The sequence below is a fragment of the Barbus barbus genome (genome assembly GCF_936440315.1).
Source record: "Barbus barbus genome assembly, chromosome: 40".
Lineage (NCBI taxonomy): Eukaryota > Metazoa > Chordata > Actinopteri > Cypriniformes > Cyprinidae > Barbus > Barbus barbus.
In genome coordinates this window covers 5,322,119-5,346,467 of record NC_136718.1, presented here as the reverse complement: position 1 = coordinate 5,346,467, position 24,349 = coordinate 5,322,119, and the positions used below count along the sequence as shown (strand labels likewise).

Here is a 24,349-nt window from a genome sequence, read left to right as displayed (position 1 = left end):
ATTTATTTTGCGTCCAAAGTTGAATTTTCATACAAATTACGACTTTGTTGATGCTCTCATATTCTCTGATGTGACAACTGAACCAAAATGTGAATGTCTGACTTATCTGTTGAGTAAAGCATGAAAAGTGTGGGTAAGATGAGCCACAGGCCACCTTTAAATGTCTTTCTGCCTAATAAGATGTCTTGCGATTTGCTTATGACCATTACAAGGTCTGCATATGCGGCAGAAAGGAGTCCTAAAACCCAGAAACGAGTTAGTATTTTGGTAGATTTAGATTCATAGTTTTTAATGGGGTTTTGGTCAAATACCTGTGACACTTTACAAGCTAATCAGTTTTTTTATTTTTTTATACCTACAAGAGAACTACCACAGTTTCATAATTTACGAATAATGCATAAATAATTCTAAAATGAAGATTAAAATGAATTTGAGTAATTACTAGTGGGTTAACATGTTCTTCACTTTAGAATACTGTTCCAAATAGCTAGTTATTTCTTTAGAAGGATGTAGTAACACTTGAGTTGTTACTACTGGGTTACCATTATTCTTACAAAAGGTATTAATGACACTAATCATTAACATTATTACCTACTGATTATGTAAGTGGTTAAAATGTTCATTTGACCAGCATTAGTTTCACATACTAGAAAATAGTTAGAAACTGTATATAATTTCTTAGTAGTTTGTGAAAAATAAATAGTAGTTACTGATTAGCCAACAGTGAACTACCACATTCATCTGAGTGTGGCTTACTATGTTAATCAGTTTCTTGTTTCTTAATAGCAGTTACTAGAATGTTAATATTGCATTACTCATTTGTTACCATGTAGTTATTTAATAATAAGGAACAGTGCATTTTTCTGTTACCAATTCTGTTTTTTCATTCACAGAACTTATTTTCTGCAATTAGCCAAAAGCTGAAAAACCTATTGGCTTTTGTTGACAGACCTATGGCTTCTGGGTTGTTACACACAAAAACAAGACATCCCTGAAATGTCAGCTTAAAGTTTACTGATGCCCTCTGGAGGGCAATACGGGTAGGACTTCATAAACCTCAAATGTTACTGACCACTATGAATGCTGGTCAAACAGATCTATTGATCCTGCATGAATAAAAGAATATGAAAACGTATAAAACACATATTTGTGTCCTTAGTGTGCACGTCAATAATACTGGTCGGAAGATATCTGTTAGCATTCATATTCACTGACTAGTGGTTTGGCTGGTTAGTGGAAGTACAGTATGTGATTTGAGACTGCACTTTGAAGTAATAATAATGTTTAGTAATAAATAAAGTCCATATTCTGAAGGTCTTTCAAAAGAGTGAAGATGTTCAGTCATTTTCATTATTTCATTCCAGTATTTACAGTGGCATGCGAAAGTTTGGGAACCCCTTGCAGAATCTGTGAGCGTGAATAATTTGAGCAAAATAAGAGAGATCATACAAAATGCATGTTATTTTTTTATTTAGTAGGCTACTGTCCTGAGTAAGATATTTTACATAAAAGATGTTTACATATAGTCCACAAGACAAAAAATAAAAAGATGCTCCTGAAGGAAACACAATGCATTTAAAACTTTTGAACAGGATGAAGATGTCCAAATATTTCCTATTTTGTTGAAATATAATTTTTTTCCCCATTTAGTACTGCCCTTCAGAAGCAACAGAAGATACTTGCATGTTTCCCGGAAGTCAAATTAAGTACAATTTACCTTGATCTTCAAATTCAAAAAGTTTTCAACCCCCGGCTCTTAATGCATCGTGTTTCCTTCAGGAGCATCAGTGAATGTTTAAACTTTTTTTAATAGTTGTGTTTGAGTCCCTCAGTTGTCCTCAGTGTGAGAAGATGGATCTCAAAATCATACAGTCACTGCTGGAAAGGATTCAAATATGCAAAAGATGCTGGAAAACTGAAGAATCTGCAGGACGTGGAGGATTTTTCTGAGGATTTTAACTGTTCAGAACAAACAAGAGACTCATGAACAACCATCACAAAACAAAATAATAGAATCGCACTGATCACTGTTTGGTTCATCTTATTCCGACCTACAGGCAGAAACTTAAGTCTGCAAAACCTGTATTAAGATCTGTTAAAAGATGGACTAATGAAACAGAGCGGGATCTACAAGCTTGTTTTTCTCTCACTGATTGGACTGTTTTTGAAGCCGCTGCCATCAATCTGGATGAGCTCACAGAGACTGTAACATCTTATATCAGTTTCTGTGAGGATATGTGCATTCCTAACAGGACTCATCTAATCTACAACAACGACAAACCATGGTTCACTGCAAAACTCAGACAGCTCCGTCAGCCCAAAGAAGATGCTTACAGAAAAGGGGGATAAAGTCTTGTACAAACAGGCCAAATACACACTGGAAAAGGAGATCAGAGTGGCAAAGAGAAATTATTCTGACAAGCTAAGGAAAAAATTATCTTCCAGTGATCCTGCTTCAGTGTGGAGAGGAATGAAGGATATCACCAGTTACAAGTCACCATCCCCCAGTACTGTGGAGAATCAACACCTGGCAGACAACTTGAACAAGTTTTGTTGTCATTTTGAAAAATCACCCCACACCCCCCCTGAACACCTCTCCACACAACCATTAACACCTCCAGCAAGCCTCCTCTCCCCCACACCTACAATTCAAATCAGCGAAGAAGATGTGTGCCAGGTCTTCAGAAAGAACAAAAGAAGGAAAGCACCAGGCCCAGACGGTGTGTCACCAGCCTGTCTGAAAATCTGTGCTGACCAGCTGGCCCCCATCTTCACACAGATCTTCAACAGATCACTGGAGCTGTGTGAAGTCCCCTCATGCTTCAAACGCTCCACTATCATCCCCGTCCCAAAGAAACCCAAAATTACTGGACTTAATGACTACAGAGCTGTGGCCCTAACGTCTGTAGCCATGAAATAATTTGAAAGACTGGTTTTGGCTTATCTGAAGGACATCACTGGACCCTTACTGGACCCCCTGCAGTTTGCCTACAGACCAAACAGGTCTGTGGATGATGCAGTCAACATGGGACTGCACTTCATCCTGAAGCATCTGGACAGACCAGGGACTTATGTGAGGATCCTGTTTGTGGACTTCAGCTCCGCTTTTAACACCATTATCACGGAAACCCTTCAGAATAAACTAACCCAGCTCTCCGTCCCCACCTCCGTCTGCCAGTGGATCAACAGCTTCCTGACAGACAGACAGCAGTTAGTAAAGCTTGTTAAATCCACATCCAGCACTCGTAGCATCATCACTGGAGCTCCTCAGGGCTGCGTACTCTCCCCGCTGCTCTTCTCCCTCTACACCAACGACTGAACTTCTAAAGACCCCTCTGTCAAGCTCCTGAAGTTTGCAGAAGACACCACACTGATCCGGCCTCATCCAGGACGGTGACGAGTCTGCTTACAGACAGGAGGTTAAGGAGCTGGCTGTCTGGTGCAGTCTTAACAAGCTGGAGCACGCTCAAAACTGTGGAGATGATTGTGGACTTCAGGAGAAACCCCCCTGCTCTCCCCCCACTCACCATCATGAACAGCACTGTGACTGCAGTGGAGTCATTAAGATTCCTGGGCACCACCATCTCTCAGGACCTGAAGTGGGATATTCATAGAGACTGCATTGTCAGAAAGGCCCAGCAGAGGTTGTACTTTCTTCACAGTTCTACTCTGCCATCATTGAATACATCCTCTGCACTTCAATAACTCTCTGGTTCAGCTCAGCTACCAAATCTGACCTCAGAAGACTACGGAGGGTAGTCCGGACTGCAAATCATTGGTACAACCCTCCACCCCTCTCCAAGAGCTGTACTTATCCAGAGTGAGCAATGGTAAGAAGTTCAGAGTGAGTTATGGGGAAATCGTGGCCTAATGGTTAGAGAGTCAGAGCACGAATTCTGAGTATGGGCCACCATACTTGGCAGTAGGTCACTTCACTTTAAAAGGGCTGGTAAAATCACTCTGGACCCCTCACATCCAGCACAATCCCTCTTTGAACTGTTACCATCTGGTCGACGTTACAGAGCTCTGAGCACCAGAACGACCAGACACAGAAACAGTTTCTTCCCTCAGGCAATCCATCTCATGAACACTCAACAATAAATGTGGAACACACAACTATAATACACTATCCATTCACCACACTCACTTATTTTATTTTTATTTCTCATTTCTAATTTGCACATACTTGACCTGTACATACATAGTTGTCTATATTATATATTGTGTTTTTGCTGCTTTGTACATTGCCTATTTGGATATTTGTATATTATTATTTTATTACCTGTGGCCTGTCCTGTTACTGTCTTTCTGTTGCACTGTGGAGCTTCTGTCACTACAACAAATTCCTTGTATGTGTAAACATACTTGGCCAATAAAGCTCATTCTGATTCTGATTCTGCAAAAACAGTCGTGGATCATCCAGGTAAGAACAAGGGCTCCCAAACTTTTGAAGGGGGCTATTAATTTCAGCAATTTTTTTGTCTTGTGGACTAAATGTAAACATATTTGATGTAAAATATCTTACTCAGGACAGTACTAAATAAAAAATAACATGCATTTTGTATGATCTCTCTTATTTTGTTAAAATTATTCACATTTTCACAGATTCTGCAAGGGGTTCACAGATGTTCGCATGCCACTGTATATACAGATCCATCTATTCTTAAAAGACACTTGCCCTGCACTGTAGGGTCATGGGGATGATGGACACTTTGTCCAGTCCAATGGATAGTCCACACATCCATTCATTGGCCCAACATTCAGAAGAAACCAGGCACCACACCAACACCTGGAGAACATGCCAAACTTGAGACGAAAGGCCTCCTGGCTGAGCCAGGACTCAAGCCAGGGACTCAACCAGTGCTGCCCATGAAGCAGTCACCATGCATCCTCCATACTGTAAATCTATTTATAGTTTCCCTACAGTTCCACCCTCCACTGTCACCTCAGCAGTGGCTTCAGTTACTGTTATACGCTTGGCACGAGTCAGCAAGTGGCCAACTTTCGCATTTCAACTTCAATATGTCTCATGCTTCAGAAATCAGTGAGGGAGCCTGTGATCATGTGACTGAATTCAGACTGGTGCATGCAGACTGTACGTGGAGCAGACAGACTTCAGATTGTGAGCGCGGAGAGGGACGACTGTCAGACGCCAGGATGTGAGTATATAACCAAAATTTACCACTCTGATGTCACTCTGACATGATGGAGAGGGCTTTGTTACTGTTTCAGGCTGGACATACTGTTATAAAACTCGGTTGATTGAAACTTTTGAATTTTTGCATTACAAAATGCAGTCAATAAAATAGAATAAAAACATATTTCATCACTTTTATCTTTCTGTAATCAGTTAACCTTAAACTCATGAGTGAGTTGTGTACTTCATGTTGCAGTGCTTTTCTAATTTAAGAACTAAACTTACAGTTGGAAAGCATGAGGTCAAGTTCACAGTGTGTGTATTTTGGGTAAGTGGGGGAAAGTGTCTGTAGTCTTTAATAGACACTATTCACTGATCTTACAAAAATGATACTGCATGGTGCATTAATATAGGCTATACACCACAATTTTACATGGTATTTCAAGGTATTGCAAATAATGACATGGCACCACTATGGTACTATTTCATAGAACATGGTATTACTATGGTACATGTCCCATTGTTTTGCCAGTCTTTTTGGACAAAAATGGCACATGTTAAAAAAAAAAGAAAAGAAAAGAAACTGGCAAATCAGTGGTATATGTCCAAACAAAATGGTATTACCAAAAACAATTGCGATTTTACCTTTGTAAATTCCCCCCAAACCCGGTAAAACAGCAGCAAATGTTCAAAAAACATGGTACAAATATATCATATTACAAAAAAATATGTATACAAAAAACATCCCCTGTAAAAAGGAGTGCTTGCAGATAATATAATATTAATGAAATAAAAGTCTACTTAAATGTACTTAAAGAGAGTTTCTTAACATACTTAAGTACACTTTTAAAAAGTGCACTTTGTAATAATATCAAATTAAAGGTTTTTATTAGTACTTTCAAACAATTAATCACATCCAAAATAAACGTTTTTGTTTACAGCGATTAATGTGTACTGTGTATATTTATTAGACATGCATGTAAATATTTTCAAATTACAGGTGCATCTCAATACATTAGAATGTCGTGGAAAAGTTCATTTATTTCAGTAATTCAACTCAAATTGTGAAACTCGTGTATTAAACTACCTCAGTCTGTGTGCACTGAAATTATTTAAGTCTTTCTTTTTCTTAAGGTCTTTTAATTGTGATGATTTAGGCTCACATTTAACAAAAACTCAACTAATTAGAATACTTCATAAGACCAATAATAAAAAAAACATTTTTAGTGAATTGTTGGCCTTCTGGAAAGTATGTTAATTTACTGTATATGTACTCAATACTTGGTAGGGGCTTCTTTTGCTTTAATTACTGCCTCAATTCAGCGTGGCATGGAGTTGATCAGTTTGTGGCACTGCTCAGGTGTAATGGAAGCCCAGGTTGCTTTGATAGCGGCCTTTCAGGTCTTCTGCATTGTTGGGTCTGGTGTCTCTCATCTTCCTCTTGACAATACCCTATAGATTCTCTATGGGGTTCAGGTCAGGCGAGTTTGCTGGCCAATCAAGCACAGTAACACCATGGTCATTGAACCAGCTTTTGGTACCTTTGGCAGTGTGGGCAGGTGCCAAGTCCTTCTGGAAAATGAAATCAGCATCTCCATAAAGCTTGTCAGCAGAAGGAAGCATGAAGTGCTCTTAGATTTCCTGGTAGATGGCTGCGTTGACTGTGGACTTCAGAAAACACAGTGGACCAACACCAGCAGATGACATGGCAGCCCAAATCATCTCTGACTGTGGAAACTTCACACTGGACTTCAAGCAACATGGATTCTGTGCCTCTCCAGTCTTCCTCCAGACTCTGGGACCTTGATTTCCAAATGAAATGCAAAATTTACTTTCATCTGAAAAGAGGACTTTGGACCACTGAGCAACAGTCCAGTTATTTTTCTCCTTAGCCCAGGTAAGACGCTTCTGACGTTGTCTCTGGTTCAGAAGTGGCTTGGTAGCCCTTTTCCTGAAGACGTCTGAGCGTGGTGACTCTTGATGCACTGACTCCAGCTTCAGTCCACTCCTTGTGAAGCTCTCCCAAGTGTTTGAATCAGCTTTGCTTGACAGTATTCTCAAGCTTGCAGTCATCCCTGTTGCTTGTGCACCTTTTTCTACCCAAATTCTTCTTTCCAGTCAACTTTGCATTTAATATGCTTTGATACAGCACTCTGTAAACAGCCACAGCTTTCAGTAATGGCCCTCTGTGACTTACCCTCTTTGTGGAGGGAGTCAATGCTCGTCTTCTGGACCATTGCCAAGTCAGCAGTCTTCTCCATTATTGTGGTTTCAAAGAACAAGAGATACCCAGAATTTGTATTGTAGGTATTGTAGGGATGGTCATTAATTAAAACTCAAATGTAAATATTCTAATATTTTGAGATACTGGATTTTTGACTTTCATCAGTTGTAAGCTCTAATCATCAAAATTAAAACAAAAAAACTTTTGAAATGTTTTACTTTACATGCAATGAATCTAAAATATATTAAAGTTTCAGTTTTTGAAATAACTTACAAGAAAAAATGAACTTTTCCGCAACATCTAATTTATTGAGATGCACCTGTATATACTATATGTGTGTGTATTTACATAATAAATATACACAGAATACACATATTTTATGCAAACAAAAACTTTTTTGTATGGGAATAATCATGATTAATAGTTTGACAGCACTAGTTTTTATGTTTTTTTAATAATAATTAGTTAACCTTTTGTTGAAGTAAATTTATTTTGATGTGTTGACTAACATACTTAAGCACATGTGAATTATATGCACATGTAAAATTTATTAATAATTTGAATAATGTATTAATACTTTTAAGTGTGTTATGTGATATTACATTTAAAGTTAATATATTTTGCAACTTCATCATTACATACATTTAAATGCATGACATATACTATAATAAAGAGCAACTGAAATGTTTCAGCATTTAAAGTGTACATACCTACTGGCTAAGGCAGTGGTCTGAAACTCAGTTCCTGGAGGGCCACAGCTCTGCAGAGTTTAGCTCCGACTCACCTGCTTGGAAGTTTGTAGTAATCTTGAAGACCTTGATTCTTGGATCAGGTGTGTTTGATTAGGGTTGGAGCTAAACTGTGCAGAGCTGTGGCCCTCCAGGAACTGAGTTTGAGACAAATGGGCTAAGGTAACCACACAGGGGGAAAAAAAAGGTTTAGGGTTAGTACCAAGTTATTACCCAGTTATTGAAATTACTAAAATAAGCACAAAGTATCTACATGTGAAACAGGGTTTTAATTATTATTTCCATATCCTTTTTTATATAAGTATGCTGAAGTATCCTTTTTCACAAGGGATGATATTACCATAGTGCTTTTGTTGGATATTCAGCTTCTTCTGAAATACTGAATAAAGTATGGATAATTTGTTCCCACAGCTATGAGTCTTCATCAGAAGATGGAGTCACATGGACAGTGATCAGTCCTATCGTCTTCACCTATCGAGTCATTCAGTGTGAGAGTCTTCTGGATGCAAGCAATGACACCTTACTGTTTGGCCATGTCTCCAGCCCTACGGAGCTCCAGGCCCTTAAGAACAACAGTCAAGTAATTAAGCGATTCATTGTGATTGATGAGACTGTTAATGATCTATACGGCTCCCAGGTGGCAGCATATTTCGAAGCGAGAGGGGTGACCTACAAGATCCTTCCCTTACCCACAACTGAGGAGAACAAGTCCATGACCCTTGTGACCAGAATCTTGGAGGAGGTCCATAAGTTTGGGATTGACCGTCGTACGGAGCCCATTATCGCTATCGGTGGCGGTGTTTGTCTGGATATCACAGGTCTCGCTGCTTCACTGTATCGCAGACGTACTCCGTATATCCGTGTCCCTACTACTCTGCTAGCTTACATTGATGCCAGTGTGGGTGCAAAGACTGGGGTCAATTTTGACAACGGTAAAAATAAGCTAGGGTCATACATCCCACCCGTAGCAGCATTCCTGGACAGGAGTTTCCTCTGCACTCTGCCACGCCGCCATATTTCTAATGGAATGGCCGAAATGCTGAAGGTACATGTACTGCATGGACGACAATACAATACTGGACAGTTTCTCAATAGATGTTCGCATTTTACACATCTAAAGCAACTTACATTGCATTTTATGGTTCATGCACTTGCAAAAAAAGAAGTGCACTATTTAAAGTAGTATTTAATGTGCACTAGTAGTGTACTTAAAATCTTAAAAGTACATTTAAAAAAAGCTGTTCTTGCACATAATATAATAATAATGAAATAAAAAGCTACTTAAGTGTACTTAAAGAGAGTTTACTTTCTTAACGCACTTTAAAAATGGCACTTTGTAATAATGTTTGTAGCAAAGTACATTTTAAATCATTGTCTTGATAATCTTAATAATCTTTTAATAAATTGTGCTTTAAAGAAGTACACTTATTTTGATGTGTTGATTAACATAACTCTAGATGCATAAATGCATAAACTCTGAAAGTTCAATAATGAATGCTGATTGGTGATATATATTAAAAGATGTGTTTATTTGTTAAGATTAGTCAAACGATTAAGCACGATTAATGGCATCCAAAATAAAAGTTTTTTTTTACATTATATATGTATGTGTAATCCGTTTATTTATTATGTACATATAAATACACACACTTACCGTATATATTTTGAAAATAATAATAAATAATTTATATATTTATGTGAAATATTGTTCTTAAATATATATATATGCATGTCTTCGTATATATATATATATATATATATAAATAGAGAGAGAGAGAGGGTAGAGTGGGGTAAAACGCTTTTTCACTTTTTTTTCAGTGAAACAAAAATGTGTTCAGAAAAGTTATCATTGTTTTAGTGACAATGACATAAATTATAAACCAAGTATGAAAAATGTCCAGAGTTTTCATGTTATTAGATTTTTTACAAAAATTACTTTTGTGCCAAAATGCCCCCCAGTCTGACAAAGAAATTTGCTTTAAACATTTACAGCAAAATCAGATTACAGGCAGCTTTAGCTTAAAATAAAAAAAATAAAAAAGAATATAATCAATGCTTATGAATTACAAAATTATAATAGTCTATTTAAAAAAAAAAAAAAAAAAAGTTAGCTGATGATAACTGGCTAGCTATCTAGCTTACCTGATGCTAATTTGAGGTAATTTTTAAATATAAAATGCAAATATTTTTATTCAACCAACCAGTTCGAATTAATTTGATGGAAAAACAAAGGATTTGATGTTCAGAACAGAATAACTTCAGTAATTGCCCATTGCCCCCTGGGGGCGTTTTACCCTATGTTTGAGAAAAAAATATGCCATTCTGAAAATATAATTATATTTTTATTAAATAACACGCACTCTCTAGCTACAGGCCCTACTGTTCTCATATCATATATAACTGTGATGTTCTACAAAACAACCAGCTTTAAAAACACTTTTTTTCTTACTGCTGAACATTAGATCATTCACTGTGAAATCAGTTTTCTCTCCGGTACATCACTAGTGTAAGCTTCATGGTGAAAACTTCTACATCACTCTTGCCAACGTAGTCCATAGACTTTATCTTGCGGTTATTTTGGTAAAAACATTAGGGGGGTGTATATATATATATATATATATAGATCGCATCCAGTGTAGGCAGACTTTAGCTGTTGCGGCGCACCTCATCCAGTGTAGACACGGAGACACTCGAGAAGAAACAAAGCAACCTCGGCATCTGATCGCAGGCCTTCCACTCCTTGAGTTCTCCCCAGCACTGGAAAGCTGATCCGATATTTACACGGGTCCTACTTCTTGCTGTCAGTCCTCTGTCCTGTGTGTCATGTGTTCCTGCCTCTTGTGTCCTTATTTGGTATGTTTCCTGTCCTCGTCTAGTGAGATTATTGGTTAATTCATGTCTAGCTGAGTTTGTTTAATTGTCTGATTTACCTGAGTATATTAGTCCTGTCTGTTCTGTTAGATTTCGTCTGGTCTACCCGTTACTCCCCGGTGTTCCTGTCTGTGTCTGCCTTGCCTTGCCGTGATGTCTTCATTAAAAACATATTATTTAAGTTACATCCTCGTCTCTGTGTTCCTTGTTCCTCCCTGCTGTGTGCACCGTGACAGAATACCAGACCAAACAGTAAGCGTCGTCCCTTCACCTCGTTTTGTTTTGTTTGTTTTTTTCTAGTTTTTATTTTGTTCCAGAGTATGTCTGTCCCGCAGCTGTTTCCAAGCCAGCCGCTCACTCCAGCCCGCCGTTCGCGGGAGATCACACCGCCGTCCGTGGGGAAAGCCAACCCATCGTCGGCGGCTCCCCCAAGTCATGTCACCGTTCGCGGGAGTCAAGCCCGCCGGATCGCCGCTGACTCAATGCCCACCGGATCGCCGCTGACTCCATACCCGTCATTCGTGGGAAGTGAGGCCGCCGTTTGCGGATCGAGCCCGCCGTTCGCAGGAGATGAGGCCGCCGTTTGCGGATCATCGAGCCCGCCGTTTCGCGGGAGTCAAGCCCGCTGGAGCGCCGCTGGGTCTAGCCCCGGAGGGCTCCTGATACCCCCTAACTTCCCCAGGGAAATGTTTTTTGGGGGGGGGTAAAAGGGATCTGGCTGTAGGGGCTGGGCCGAGGGGTCCGAGGCCAAGGCCCCGAAGACCATCCACCTTGGCCTCCGATCTGTCTGTTCCGCTCTGGAGGTCCCTGTGCTGTGTTCCGGTCCGTGTCTGTCCTGAGGGGCCTCCAGAGCGCCCACACCCCCTCCCTGATGGAACTGTTAAGGCCTTTCGGGAGGGGGGAGTTATGTCAGTCCTCTGTCGTGTGTGTCATGTGTTCCTGCCTCTTCTGTCCTTATTTGGTTTGTTTCCTGTCCTCGTCTAGTGTGATTATTGGTTAATTCTTGTCTAGCCGTGTTTGTTTAATTGTCTGATTTACCTGAGTATATTAGTCCTGTCTGTTCTGTTAGATTTCGTCGGGTCTACTCTTTATTCCCCGTTGTTCCTGTCTGTGTCTGCCTTGCCTTGCCGTGATGTCTTCATTAAAGACATATTATTTGAGTTACATCCTCGTCTCCGCGTTCCTTGTTCCTCCCTACTGTGTGCACCGTGACACTTGCCTTATCGTTCCGCAGACGTTTTCCTCTTTTGTTTTTTTTTTATCCGCCATCTCTATACTTCTGTCGCTCAGCTCGGCTGTTCACTGAACGCTCTCTCCTCCATATCATGAGTAGACGCGCCCCTTACTGCTGACTGGCCCTGACTCAGTTTTCTAAAGCATTTTTGAAATATTACATACCCCACCTTTAAGATTAAAGGGATAGTTCACCTTCAGTTGGTCCCCATTGACTTGCATAGTGTTTTTGTTCCCATACTATGGAAGTCAAAGAGGACCAGCAACTGAAGGTGAACTATCCCCTTAAACCTAAACTTTAAAGTATTTTTCTCTTTTAAAGTGCTTTTATTTTCTCTAAATTTTAACTTTTTGTTATATTCAATACTTTTGGCACACATTTACTGCCATATCATTTCCACCAAAAAGTAATTCTTAAATAAATAAATAGATAAACAAACAAATAATAAATAAATAGGATTTTAAAATCTTAAAAGAAATTAGAAAGAAATTTTAAATAATTATTTTATTTAGCAAGGATGCATTCAGTTTATTAATAGTGACCATAAAGACATTTATAGTGAAAGATAAATTTGTGAAAGTGAGAGATATAGTGAAAGATTTCTATTTCATATAATTGCTGTTAATCTGAACTTTCATCAAACAGTCCTAAAAAAAAGTCACAATTTGCACAAGCAGCAAATAAACTGGAAAAACTATTTTCCGCATTAACAAACAAACATCTTAACAAACTAACTTCTGAAGGATCATGTGACAGTAATGATGCTGAAAATTCAGCTTTGCATCACAGGAATAAACTACATTTTTAGAATATATTCATATAGAAAATAGCTACTTTAAATTGTAATAATATTTCACAATATTACTGTTTTTACTGTATTTTTGATCAAATAGCCTTGCAGACTTATTTGAAAAACATTTAATATTCTTACAAAACCCAGACTTTTGAGGATTATTGGGAAGTCTAATTGAGGTCTTGTGTCACCAATACTAGTGATTCCCTACAGATGGCGCTGATGAAACACAGAGGACTCTTTGAACTTTTGGAGAAGGATGGCAGACATTTGTTGGACTCCAGTTTCCAACCATCGGGGAGAGTGCCAGAAAATATGCACACGGACGCAGCGAGTGTGTCCACGAGACTGGCCATTGAAACCATGCTGGAGGAACTTGCCCCAAATCTGTGGGAGGACGATCTGGACCGGCTGGTGGACTTTGGCCATATCATCAGTCCAGAGCTTGAAATGGTGCTTCATATTAGGACTAAAACTGCACAGTGTGTGTCAGTCTTGGATTACTCTAACTAGAGTCACTCTTTTCTCTGATACAGAAAATACTTCCTGCGCTTCTGCATGGAGAGGCGGTGAACATTGACATGGCTTTCATGGTCTATGTGGCTCACGAAAGGGGCTTTCTGACAGAAGAGGAGAAAAGACGTGTCATTGTGTGTATGCGGAGTCTAGATCTTCCTGTGTGGCATTCAGACTGCACTCTGGATCTAGTACAGAAGTCCCTTACTGAACGACTCAAGCACTCAGGAGGATCTCTGAGAATGCCTCTACCCACAGCGCTGGGAAAAGCAAGTATGTGAAAGAACTATACTTTTGCCCTCAAACATTAAAGGTGTATTCAGTAGTTTGATGCAAATTCAATCAGTTTTACACATTAGGAAATAGTGTTTTGGTAAAGAGTCATCTGAATGGTGTATAATGAAATTAAGACTGTACTAATAATAGTTTTCTATAAAAAGTGTTTAGTGATGTGAAGCACGAAATTTAGACAAAGAAACACGTATTACCAGCTGAGACAACGGGAGAATCAGTGCCTGTATGTCTGAAGAAAAAGACTGACAGGGACTAAAACAAATGGTAAATCATACACGCGTTGAAAAGATTTAAAGGGGTCATGAACTGAGAAATCAAAATTCCCTTGATCTTTTGACATATAAAAGGTCATTGTGCTATAAAAACATCTTGTGAGTTTCAGAAATCAAAACTTTCTCATTAGTCTAAAAACAGCTTATATTGAAGGCAGTCTGGCAAAACAACAGCTTGTGGAATGTTTTACTTTATGATGTAATAGTGTGGATAAGCACAGCCTTCACAGAAGAAGATCAACACCTGCTTCTACATCGCTGCCTGTTTAGCCCCGCCCACCGATTCTACATCACTGCATGTTTAGCCCCGCCCACCGATTCTACATCGCTGCCTGTTTAGCCCCGCCCACCGATTCTACATCGCTGCCTGTTTAGCCCCGCCCACCGATTTTACATCGCTGCCTGTTTAGCCCCGCCTACCGATTCTACAGCGCTGTCTGTTTAGCCCCGCCCACCGATTCTACATCACTGCCTGTTTAGCCCCGCCCACCGATTCTACATCGCTGCCTGTTTAGCCCCGCCCACCGATTTGCACGTGTAGCCTACAGTAAATAGCGAGAGAGGCGAATGCAGGTCTATGCAGAAACTAAACAACTAATAAAGATGCTCTGAAGACAACAAAATGCTGTTCAGTGCAAAGTTGTGGAAAAACAGTCTTTCCATTGCCTTCCTTCTGATCCTAACATTAGGAAAGAGTGGATGAACTTTGTTTAATGAAGATCCTGACCGCGTCAGTAAGAACTTAGTCAGAAAATAGCCTATTACTTCTCAATTTTTAATGTGTTTTGATGTAAACATCTTGATAACATGACCTACCTTTGATTTATTCATCCAAAATTTGCCAAGGTTCAAAGTAGTAAGACGTAACAATCCCTCATTTGCTGAAATCACAGTGAGTTTGAATCAAGCCCTGAACTGCTGATTCGAAACTAAAGATTTGTAAATGTTTCGAAGCTTCCGTGTTTCAAAAACACTAATAAATACACCATTCTGCAAGCATTCGAAACTTGCCATGTAGGCGATTCACTTACTGACATGCATTTTTTATCAATTGATAATTATTAGATAATTTTATGCTAACTTTATGCAACTTGCATTTAGATGAGTGGGGATGCTGACAGATTATTCAGGGGGGGTTTCACAGAGATGCCATAGCCATTTTTGGTTCCCCAAAGAACATTTCAGTGAACATGTCAGCTATTAAAAGAAACAACATTTAAATAATCTAAAGACCCTTTTCCACTATAAAGACCCTTTTGTGGAATGGAGAGATTCCGTAGATGTTAAAGGTTCTTCATGGAACTAAAGATGCCAATAAAGCACCTTTAGAGTTTAGTCCAACTTTAAGTGCTCAGGGCACATTTTAGCAAACACCATAAGACTGTGACATACTGTAGTTTGTTTCATTTCCTTCAGTCTGTCTTTTTCATACCCTGCAGGAATTTTCAATGACACAGAAGAGAGCATTGTGTACCAAGCATTCGAGAAATGGTGTGATGAACAATGTGAAACCACCATGAAACCAGAATAATCAATGTTGAGTCTGATTATATTCCTGAAGCAAGAAAAACATCTGTGCTGCAAAACGAAACACACCAAACGATGAATGAAATCCTCCAGAAATTGTGAAAACCACTCAGTTTTATTTCAATGTCTGTAACATTTTCATTCCCAATACACTTGACAAGCTTTAAAACCCAACAATGAAATGTGCTTTCCTCATAAAGCCTCTCAGCGGAAGCTTCACGGATTGAGTGAAAGGTGACTTTCCCAACAGGTTTAAAGTGGGCCATCTTCCAGTACTGAATTCATAGGAAATTAATGCTTTATAAAGAAAAAAAAAATCTACATTACAAGCTATCTTAAGTCCTTTCTTAAATAATGTTTGGTTAAGCTTCAAAAATATAATACAAAAGTATATTAACAAAACCAAAGCCATCTTTAGCCAAGACACTTCTATAAAAGACAGACTTGTTATTAAAAGATGTTTGGTTGAAGTTCCACGGAAGCCTGTTTTGAAGGCACCTTTCATTGACGTCACTGATACATATGCATTCATACAGGAGCCTTGTGCTTTACCTGTTACCTGATTGTCTAAAGTATTGCTCAGAAAAAATTGAATTGCAACAGCCAGTTTTGCTATAAATCCACGAGATACATAACAGTTTCACTGCATATTTAGACTCCACTTGGAATTTGGCAACATTTTAGTAGTCAACACTGTGTAACATTACATTCAGAGGACGACTTTTAGTAGTTTCTGTTTATGTAATACACTATTCTTGAAAGTTTTGTAGTGCTTCAAGCCAGAATACGATACAATCTTGATCAAACCCTGCTGGGCAATATTATCTAGGTTTGGTGGTCCTACTGAGAGAACGTCCCCTCTACTTCACCCGAGGACCGAACCCGTTAGGTTCCACAGACTAGTCTAAAAATCACAAATATAGAATAGAACATTTCATTTAAAGGGATAGTTCACACAAAATTGAAAATTAGGAACATTGTCTTTTTACTATCACGTCATTCCAAACCCATGTACTGTACATTTTTACAAATGTAGGGTTTATTTTTTTGTTCTTTTTGGAAACGGGCAGTCCCTGTGGAAGCCTGTTTCAGCATGGAATTAAAAAATAAATCGGTAACTGTAACTTTCTTGCAATTTGGATTTTTCCCCCCTCAGAATTACAAAAAATTGTGCGGCAGAAACAAACAAACTGAATTACAAGATATAAACTTAGAATTGCATGATATAACTCAAAACTGAGAACGAAAGTCCAAATTGTAAGATAAAAAAGTTGCAATTACAGAATTGAGAGATAAAAAAATTGCAAATTACCGTTTACATTTTTTATTCGGGAGCAAAAACAGAAATGAAAGACAAACTCAGTTCTGAGAAGTAAACTCAGAATTGTGAGATATAAACTCGCAATTAACCTTTTTTATTTTGTCTGTTGCGAAAAAAAATACATTGCGAGACGTAAACATGAAATTACGAGAAATTTGTTTTAGTTCTAAGTTTATATTTTGCATTTCTAACCATTTTTCTAAAAATTATGAGTTTATATCTAACAGTTATGTTTATTTCTGAGCTCAGAATTGCAAGAGAACAAGTCAGAATTGTGGGATATTAAGTTGCAATTACATTTTTAATTATGTTTTATTTTGTGGTGGAAACAGGCATCCATAAGATGCCCATTCACTTTCATTGTATGGAAAAGAGCAGCATGAATTCTCTGCTACATATCTCTTTCTGTGTTCCACCATAGAGATAAATCATGTTTGGAACGACATGAGGATGAGTGACTGATGACGGAATGTTTTGGGTGAACTATTGCTTTAAGTGACAGATTTGTAATGTAAGGCACTTTACAGTGGTCTGACTATGTTACCTACGCTACACTCTTACAACATCTTTCCATTACACACAGGTTGATTTCTCAACTGAAAGTTATCTTTGCATAGTTCTATGAAACAACACATAATAGTTGCACCTACATGATCATAATAGTGGCACAAATCGGATGCTACTCAAAGGCAAACATTAGTACATCTGAGCTGAGCACAGTAGAAATATACAGTAACAGTACAGCTTATTATTACAAACAGTCAAGTTATTTTACACCATGTAAGAATTTAAAAACCCAAACAAGTGTTAGAATAAAATATAAAATATTGCTTCTCTTGTCTTTTTTATCTTCAACATATGATCATTCTTCCAGTGTTTTTACCACCAATATATATATATATAAAAAAAATGTTATTCTCTTTAATAAAAAAGAAACAAACAAACAACAAAAAAAATGAAAATCTGGGTCAGCGTAATTAAAATGTATGGCATATTAAAACAGAAATTAATTAAAATGTTAGATTAAAAAATGTTTTATGGGAAATAAATTGGAATTTCATGGTGTGAATTATTTTAGGACTTTAGTCTTCAAATATGTGTTAAGAAATTATTTCAAATTCTTATGGATTATTTCAAGCTATGCACTGTGAGATGCACTGTGTTAAAAAGCATCTTCAGGGTCTCTTAAGAAATGCATGAGGTGAAATACATTTGCATAACTATATAGGCACTGCATATAACCATAAGAAGAGTTTTTGAAGGCTTTCAGCAGAGTTAAAACTGAATATTGCTTATTGCTTGGCACATTCCACAGGACATCTGGAAATCTGTTGGATTTTTGCAAACTGTCCTTCCACATGTGCATTTCTCCAGCCTCTGTGTCTAAAGATTATTCCACAAATCTACTGCGCTACGAGAAATTCTCCTGGACCAGAAACATTAATACCGAGAGAATATTGACAATGATTAATAATATAGGGTCAGCTGTTTCAGATAAGCCTCATAGCAAACATACTTTGCCCATCTATTGGTCGTGTGCATTTTCAACTGGAAGATATGATTTGCTCAAAAGTTTCCTTTACATTCAACAGAAATTTTCACAACATTTATGAATTAGTTACGATTAATGTAGCCATGCTAAGGGAGCATTACACCCAAAAATGAAAAAAAAAAAAATAATAATAATAATAATTCACTTCCTTCACCTTTTTACAATGAGAAACCATAAAAACTTTAATTTGGCCCCTTCATACAAGTGCTTGTTTCACGCATGCTCACATCGCTGGCTTCAGTCGAACTGTTTCCTCAGTTCAGTGACTATTGGAGGAACTGAAGCACTGAATCAGTTCGTTCATCATAAGATCAGATACGCGCCGCTAATTTGGCTCATTTAGACTCGGAGTGACTGTCAGACATTTGAAAGTGAGTTTTGATTGAGTAACTTGTAAATATGTGCTGCTTGAGCCATGAACTGTTTTAGACGCTTCAGTCTGATTTGGTGAATTGGTTCAACTAATTCACTAAAAAGAATCAGTTCAAAAGAGTGATTCATTCACGAACCGAACATCACTCTGGACCGTTTGCCTGAGCTTATAGTAATAATATTGTAAATAATGTTCAGTTTCTTGCACAGACTGATCGTTTCGCTTCATAAGACTTCAATTTATCATCAGGAGCCATGGGTATTAATTTTGTGTTGCCTGATAAGCTTTTTCGACTTTCAAAGTGACAGTAGCCCTTGACTTGCATTTTATGAATCACCAAGGACCACTGTTTCAGCTGAAAATCTTCTTTACTGTTCTACTGAAGAAAAACGTCACCTGCATCTTGGATGACCGGAGGGTGAGGAAATTAACAACATATTTTCATTTTTGGGTGAACTATCCCTTGAAACATCAACTGTCTTTCACTTAATATCTACACGTTAAATGGGAAGCATTATGCTCATTCCTTTACAAGGATATATAAAAAAGAGAAATATTCTTCTAAACTGTGCGCAAACACGCTACTGTACAACCAAAGAAATCACCTTTCAAGTGCACTTTTATATCATCCCAAAGTTGATTAAATTGTACTCTAACACACCTATGTGAAGTTACACAAATCAATCTTTTTATGATACTGACCTTGATTATTTTGATATTATTATAACACGATGAAATTTGGGTAGATGAGACTGGAATAAGGTTAAAATACAATAAAATAAAAGGAGTGTAAACATAAAAATAATATTATTTTGCACTTGACAAAACAAGCCGTGCTTCTTCCTTAGCAGTCAATGGTGTTACCGGAAAAACATAACAATGACCAGCGGCCCTGAACAGCCAAACGTAGGTTTCCTTGCACTAACAAACATGCTCGATTTCCTCCATGTTCACACTGTCCTTACAGCTGCTTTCGTTCGAGGCTCCGGACGAGACGGAGGTGAGGAGTGGGTCGCTTGTTGCTACAGATGACAATGTGTCGTCCATCAGGATGTCGTCGAGTTTAGCGCCATGCGCCTTTGGGACGAAAGCATAAGCATCGGTGGAAGTGCTAGAGTCGTTAAAGGTGATTGTGCCGTCGTTAAGATCTAGGGTGCTGGAGCGGCCCATGTCGGGGCAAGACGGGTGTACGTGAGGGTACATGTCCTGGGTGCAGTTGCCCAGGACCTGCTCCTGTTTGATGGGCCGGGCTGCTAGCTCTGATGAGCAGCGTGTAGACGAGACGACGGCCAGTCCGTGAGCACGAGCCTGGATTTCCAACTCCTGGATTAGCATTCAACAGATAGACAACAAAGCATTAATTGAACTGTAACTAACTTAATGAACCCACAAATTGCCTCTTTTCTGGATATATCTAAATCAAAATACATAAAAAAAATATAAAGTAATGAAATGATTAAATATTTAAAACATAACATTTAATTTGTATATTAAAAATATCAACAGTGAAATATAGAACAAACTGAAGCTGGGTATTACAAATACAGGGTCTCTCTGAATCTTAACCAGTGACACCTCAATCCTTAATATGTGGTTAGAGAACACATTATTTAGTGTTACTAGCACAAAGCACTACATTATTTCAACCTCATCACAGTCAATTCATATACTTATTTATATACCTGTACCTGTACAGATAACAATATCTGCAGTAAATTATTGCTGTTTTACTAAACTTTGATGTGCCTTTGGTCGCATACATACAGTAATTGAAATAATATGTTATGAGGTGAAGGTCATGTAAGGCATAATAAAGGATTTTAATGCACGACATGGAGGCAAAAAACCGCCTGGTGCGAAGCAGAGGGTGGTTTCCTCCGCAAAGTGCAATAAAATCCTTTAATGCACAGCTAGCCGTTGATTATCCCGCTTATTATATGGTCATTTCCCAAGTAATAGACAAGTTAAAACTTGGCTTGCTCTTTGCAGTGCAATATTTGCCCGAATGGGTAAAAATGACGGTTATTTCCGTCAGTTACGGCTCGTTAGCACTAGCATTCTGCCTACTTCAAATCAGACACAGAGATGAAATAGTGCGGTAAGACCACATTTATTTGAATGAATTATAGCATGCATTTCAATTAATTATCGATCGATCGATCGAGAGAGAGAGAGAGAGAGAGAGAGGGGACAGTTGTGTGTACCTGCTTGCCGCATCTGCGCATCTCTCTCTCTACAAAAAAATTACTTCAAAAACAGCAATTTTATCACCTCATTGCTGGGGAATATAATGTAGCGATCTAATATCTATCTTTTATTTTATTAATAAAAATCGTGGGGAAGCATTGGAAGTTCTGTGTGTGTGCAGCGCAATCTGCGATCTCTCTCTCTCTCTCTCTCTCTCCATGTGTGTGTGTGTGCGCAGCGCAATCTGCGATCTCTCTCTCTCTCTCTCTCTCCATGTGTGTGTGTGTGTGCGCGAGCGAGTGATGCGTGTTGGTTAGTGTGCATCAATTAAAGCAGCGCATTAATATGGAGCGGTGATTAAACTGTCTTGGAACTACCTGTGCATTAAACGGTTTTACTGCATACCTGGCAGCCAATCAGAATCCAGTATTCAGACAGACCATGCAATAATACAAAAATGTCTAATATTGACGGCTAATAACCCTTGTGCCTTTTTTAATAATGAAAGGATAAATCATTAATAATAACAAATAAAAAAAAATTCATGGTGACTAAGTGTTTTAATCATCATTTTTAAAATCATAATTCTTAAAAAAAATAAAATGCTTGTTTGAACATTTCTTTTCTACAACATTCTAGTCATCGAAATATACCCTAGTGAAAAAAGAAACATACTGAACTGTACTGAATGTGCACTTGTAGTATATTTCAATCTTAAAAGTATAATTTAAAAAACAATACTTATAGTTGCATATTGACTGTTGTCCAGGGATCTGGGATGTGTCTGAACTGACCTGTATCCTGAGCATCAGGTGGCGGTTGGCGTGTTCCAGCTTCCTCTGTCGGGTCTCCAGCTCTTTGGCACGCTGCTGCTCTCTCTGAAGTTTCCTGATGTAATCCACAGAGGCCTTCAGAATAGTGCCCTTGTTCCAGCGCATGTCCCTGAGCAACACACACAAGCAGCTGACACCAGCACATCTGATAGACGCTCTATCAACAGCACTAATAGCATGTATTCATCTGCTTCACGTGTAAGTGTGTATCTACTGAACACTGCTGTGCTTACGGGTCGTTAGATTTAGGAATCATAGTCCCCAGTTCTTTGATTCGATCGTTAATGTTGAATCTCCGTCGCCTCTCAACTGAAACAGATTAAAAATGTGTGTTATATTACACACTTGTACTTATAAACTCAAACAAAATCACATTTACAGTAATTCACTTACAACCAAAGTCTATGGGACAAAGACTATAACTTAATTATGTCATTTTTACAAACTGACGGACGAATGAAAATGGTTTTCTGTTGTAAAACTGGAGCAGTGTTTCAGGTTGCTTCCCTACATACAAAAGCAAACTCACTTAGGTTATGGTTGTCCTTTTTTTGCCTTTCCTTTGCGAGAGCGTGAACTTCTGCCTCTGAAAAAGATAAAGGAGTGTGATAAGAGAAACTGAAAGCAGGACGTTTATCTGCCATATGTTTTGGCACCCTTGAAATGTCACTGCTGTCGTCTTTTATAGCATATTTTCCCTCACCAAAAACTCTTTTCCACAAAATCATTTCCTGTATAGATTACAACCAACAGTTTTTATATGCATAAAGTACCCAGACAACCTGCTACATATGCAATAAATCACTGTATGGAATACTGTATCCCACAATGCAACGTGCTAGACATGCCCCTTTTTTGCCTAGTTTTACATAATCAAACTAAACATGCAAAATAACTATTTATTTATTTCCAAGATGATGGTTGCCACTTACATACAACTTTACGAGGTTCCATGACAATGTAAAAATTTAATGTTTATTGTGGAATTATACCTACTGTTATACTGTTCTACACAGTATTGTATTAGCAGTAAGCTAGAATTTGATTCTAAATATGACTGAACTTGAATGGAAAACAATTTTATATAATATTTTAACAATTCTATTGAACAGTATATACACTCAGTACCATTAAAAATTTCAGTAAGTTTTTTTAATACATTATTCAACAAGTATGAAAGCTTGTTTCTGCTACTGAATGAAAAATAAAAAAAATAGTTACAACTTCTCACAATTTTGACTTTTTTTCTCAGAATTGCATATAAACTTGCAATTCTGAGAAATAGTCAAAATTGCAAGACAAACTCGCAAATGGGTAAATTTAGAACCCATTTTATAAATTTAGAACTGCGTGATACAAAGTCGCAATTGTGAGTTATAAAGTCAGAATTGTGAGCTAATTTTTCTCCCTTAGAATTTATAACACAATTTTGAGGAAAAAAAGTCAAGATATAAACTAAGAACTAAGAACTAACCTTTTTTCTCACAATTCCGAATTTAAATTTTGAAATTCTGACTTTTTTCTCAGAATTCTGAATTTGTATCTTGAAATTCTGCCTTTTTTCTCAGAATTCTGAATTTGTATCTTGAAATTCTGCCTTTTTTCTCAGAATTCTGAATTTGTATCTTGAAATTCTGACTTTTTTCTCAGAATTCTGAATTTTTATCTTGAAATTCTGACTTTTTCTCAGAATTGTGAAAAAGTACAAATTGTGATATATAAACTCAATGTTAAAAATCAACATTGATAATCAGAAACAATAATAATCAGAAATGTTTCTTGAGCAGCAAATCAGCATATTAGAATGATTTCTGAAGGATCATGTGACACTGAAGTGTGTAAAAGATTTATAAACTTAACACACCTAATGTGCCAGTATGGGTAAATCTAATCCATAAAACTATTTTAATCCATAACATGATTATGTTTCTGTTTTGTTACCAGACATGCAGACAAGGAGAGAAATCTTTGAACGTACCCACAGGAAACCCTTCAGGCCTTTGATAGCTCTCATACTTGCTACAGGAGCTGGGCTTGTCCATCATGTGCATCATGGCTGGAGATGGAGTAACTATGTAGCATACGAGCATGTTTTCAATCTCTCACTCATATCATCATTCACATGACATTTCTACTGACTTTAAAAGGTGAACCACATTTCAGTACATCATCAAAAGGTCTGGAGGGTCTTAGATGGTGCAAAACTGCATTAACTAATTCATACAACACTTACCAGATAATTCCCTTTTAATGTTGGACAGGTTAGCAGGGCACGAGTTACTGATAGAGATTCCTAAAGGCATGCCTGGGTTACTATACATGTCCAAGAGGTTCGCTGACACGGGGATCTAGAAACACAAGAACATGTATTGTCTCTTTTTTTTATCCTTTTTGGAGCTCACTGTGTGGAAAAGAGCAGCATGTGTGTTCTGCCTACGACATGAGAGTGAGTAAATGAAGACTATT

General features: G+C 37.9%; 2 protein-coding genes across 3 annotated transcripts in view; one reads left to right on the top strand and one right to left on the bottom strand.

The window, feature by feature from the left end:
* The first annotated feature begins 4,957 nt into the window (after positions 1–4,957).
* Positions 4,958–17,768, top strand: LOC306859732 (2-epi-5-epi-valiolone synthase). Its single transcript, XM_079400955.1, has 5 exons — positions 4,958–5,159; positions 8,522–9,155; positions 13,222–13,461; positions 13,545–13,797; positions 15,530–17,768. Exons 1-5 carry the CDS (start codon positions 5,023–5,025, stop codon positions 15,619–15,621), a joined length of 1,356 nt encoding a protein of 451 aa, XP_079257081.1. The 5' UTR covers positions 4,958–5,022; the 3' UTR covers positions 15,622–17,768.
* LOC306859731 (microphthalmia-associated transcription factor-like) overlaps positions 17,040–24,349 on the bottom strand; it is a 42,556-nt gene continuing 35,246 nt past the window's right edge. The window contains exons 5-10 of one of the 2 annotated variants that reach the window (XM_079400954.1): positions 24,117–24,231; positions 23,862–23,954; positions 22,413–22,469; positions 22,117–22,192; positions 21,845–21,992; positions 17,040–20,186 (exon numbers count right to left, since the gene is read on the bottom strand). In XM_079400954.1, the coding sequence (XP_079257080.1) occupies positions 19,785–20,186; positions 21,845–21,992; positions 22,117–22,192; positions 22,413–22,469; positions 23,862–23,954; positions 24,117–24,231 (891 nt within the window). In that variant the 3' untranslated portion in view covers positions 17,040–19,784. The remainder of the gene's footprint in view (positions 20,187–21,844; positions 21,993–22,116; positions 22,193–22,412; positions 22,470–23,861; positions 23,955–24,116; positions 24,232–24,349) is intronic. The other variant, XM_079400953.1, reaches the window with a different exon arrangement.

Bases quoted from the DNA above. Each gene is read 5' to 3' on its own strand.
- LOC306859732 (XM_079400955.1), top strand. From the start codon at position 5,023: ATGTCTCATGCTTCAGAAATCAGTGAGGGAGCCTGTGATCATGTGACT. The intron at 5,160-8,521 runs GTGAGTATATAA...TTGTTCCCACAG, and splicing joins CGACTGTCAGACGCCAGGAT to CTATGAGTCTTCATCAGAAG. The intron at 13,798-15,529 runs GTATGTGAAAGA...CATACCCTGCAG, and splicing joins CACAGCGCTGGGAAAAGCAA to GAATTTTCAATGACACAGAA.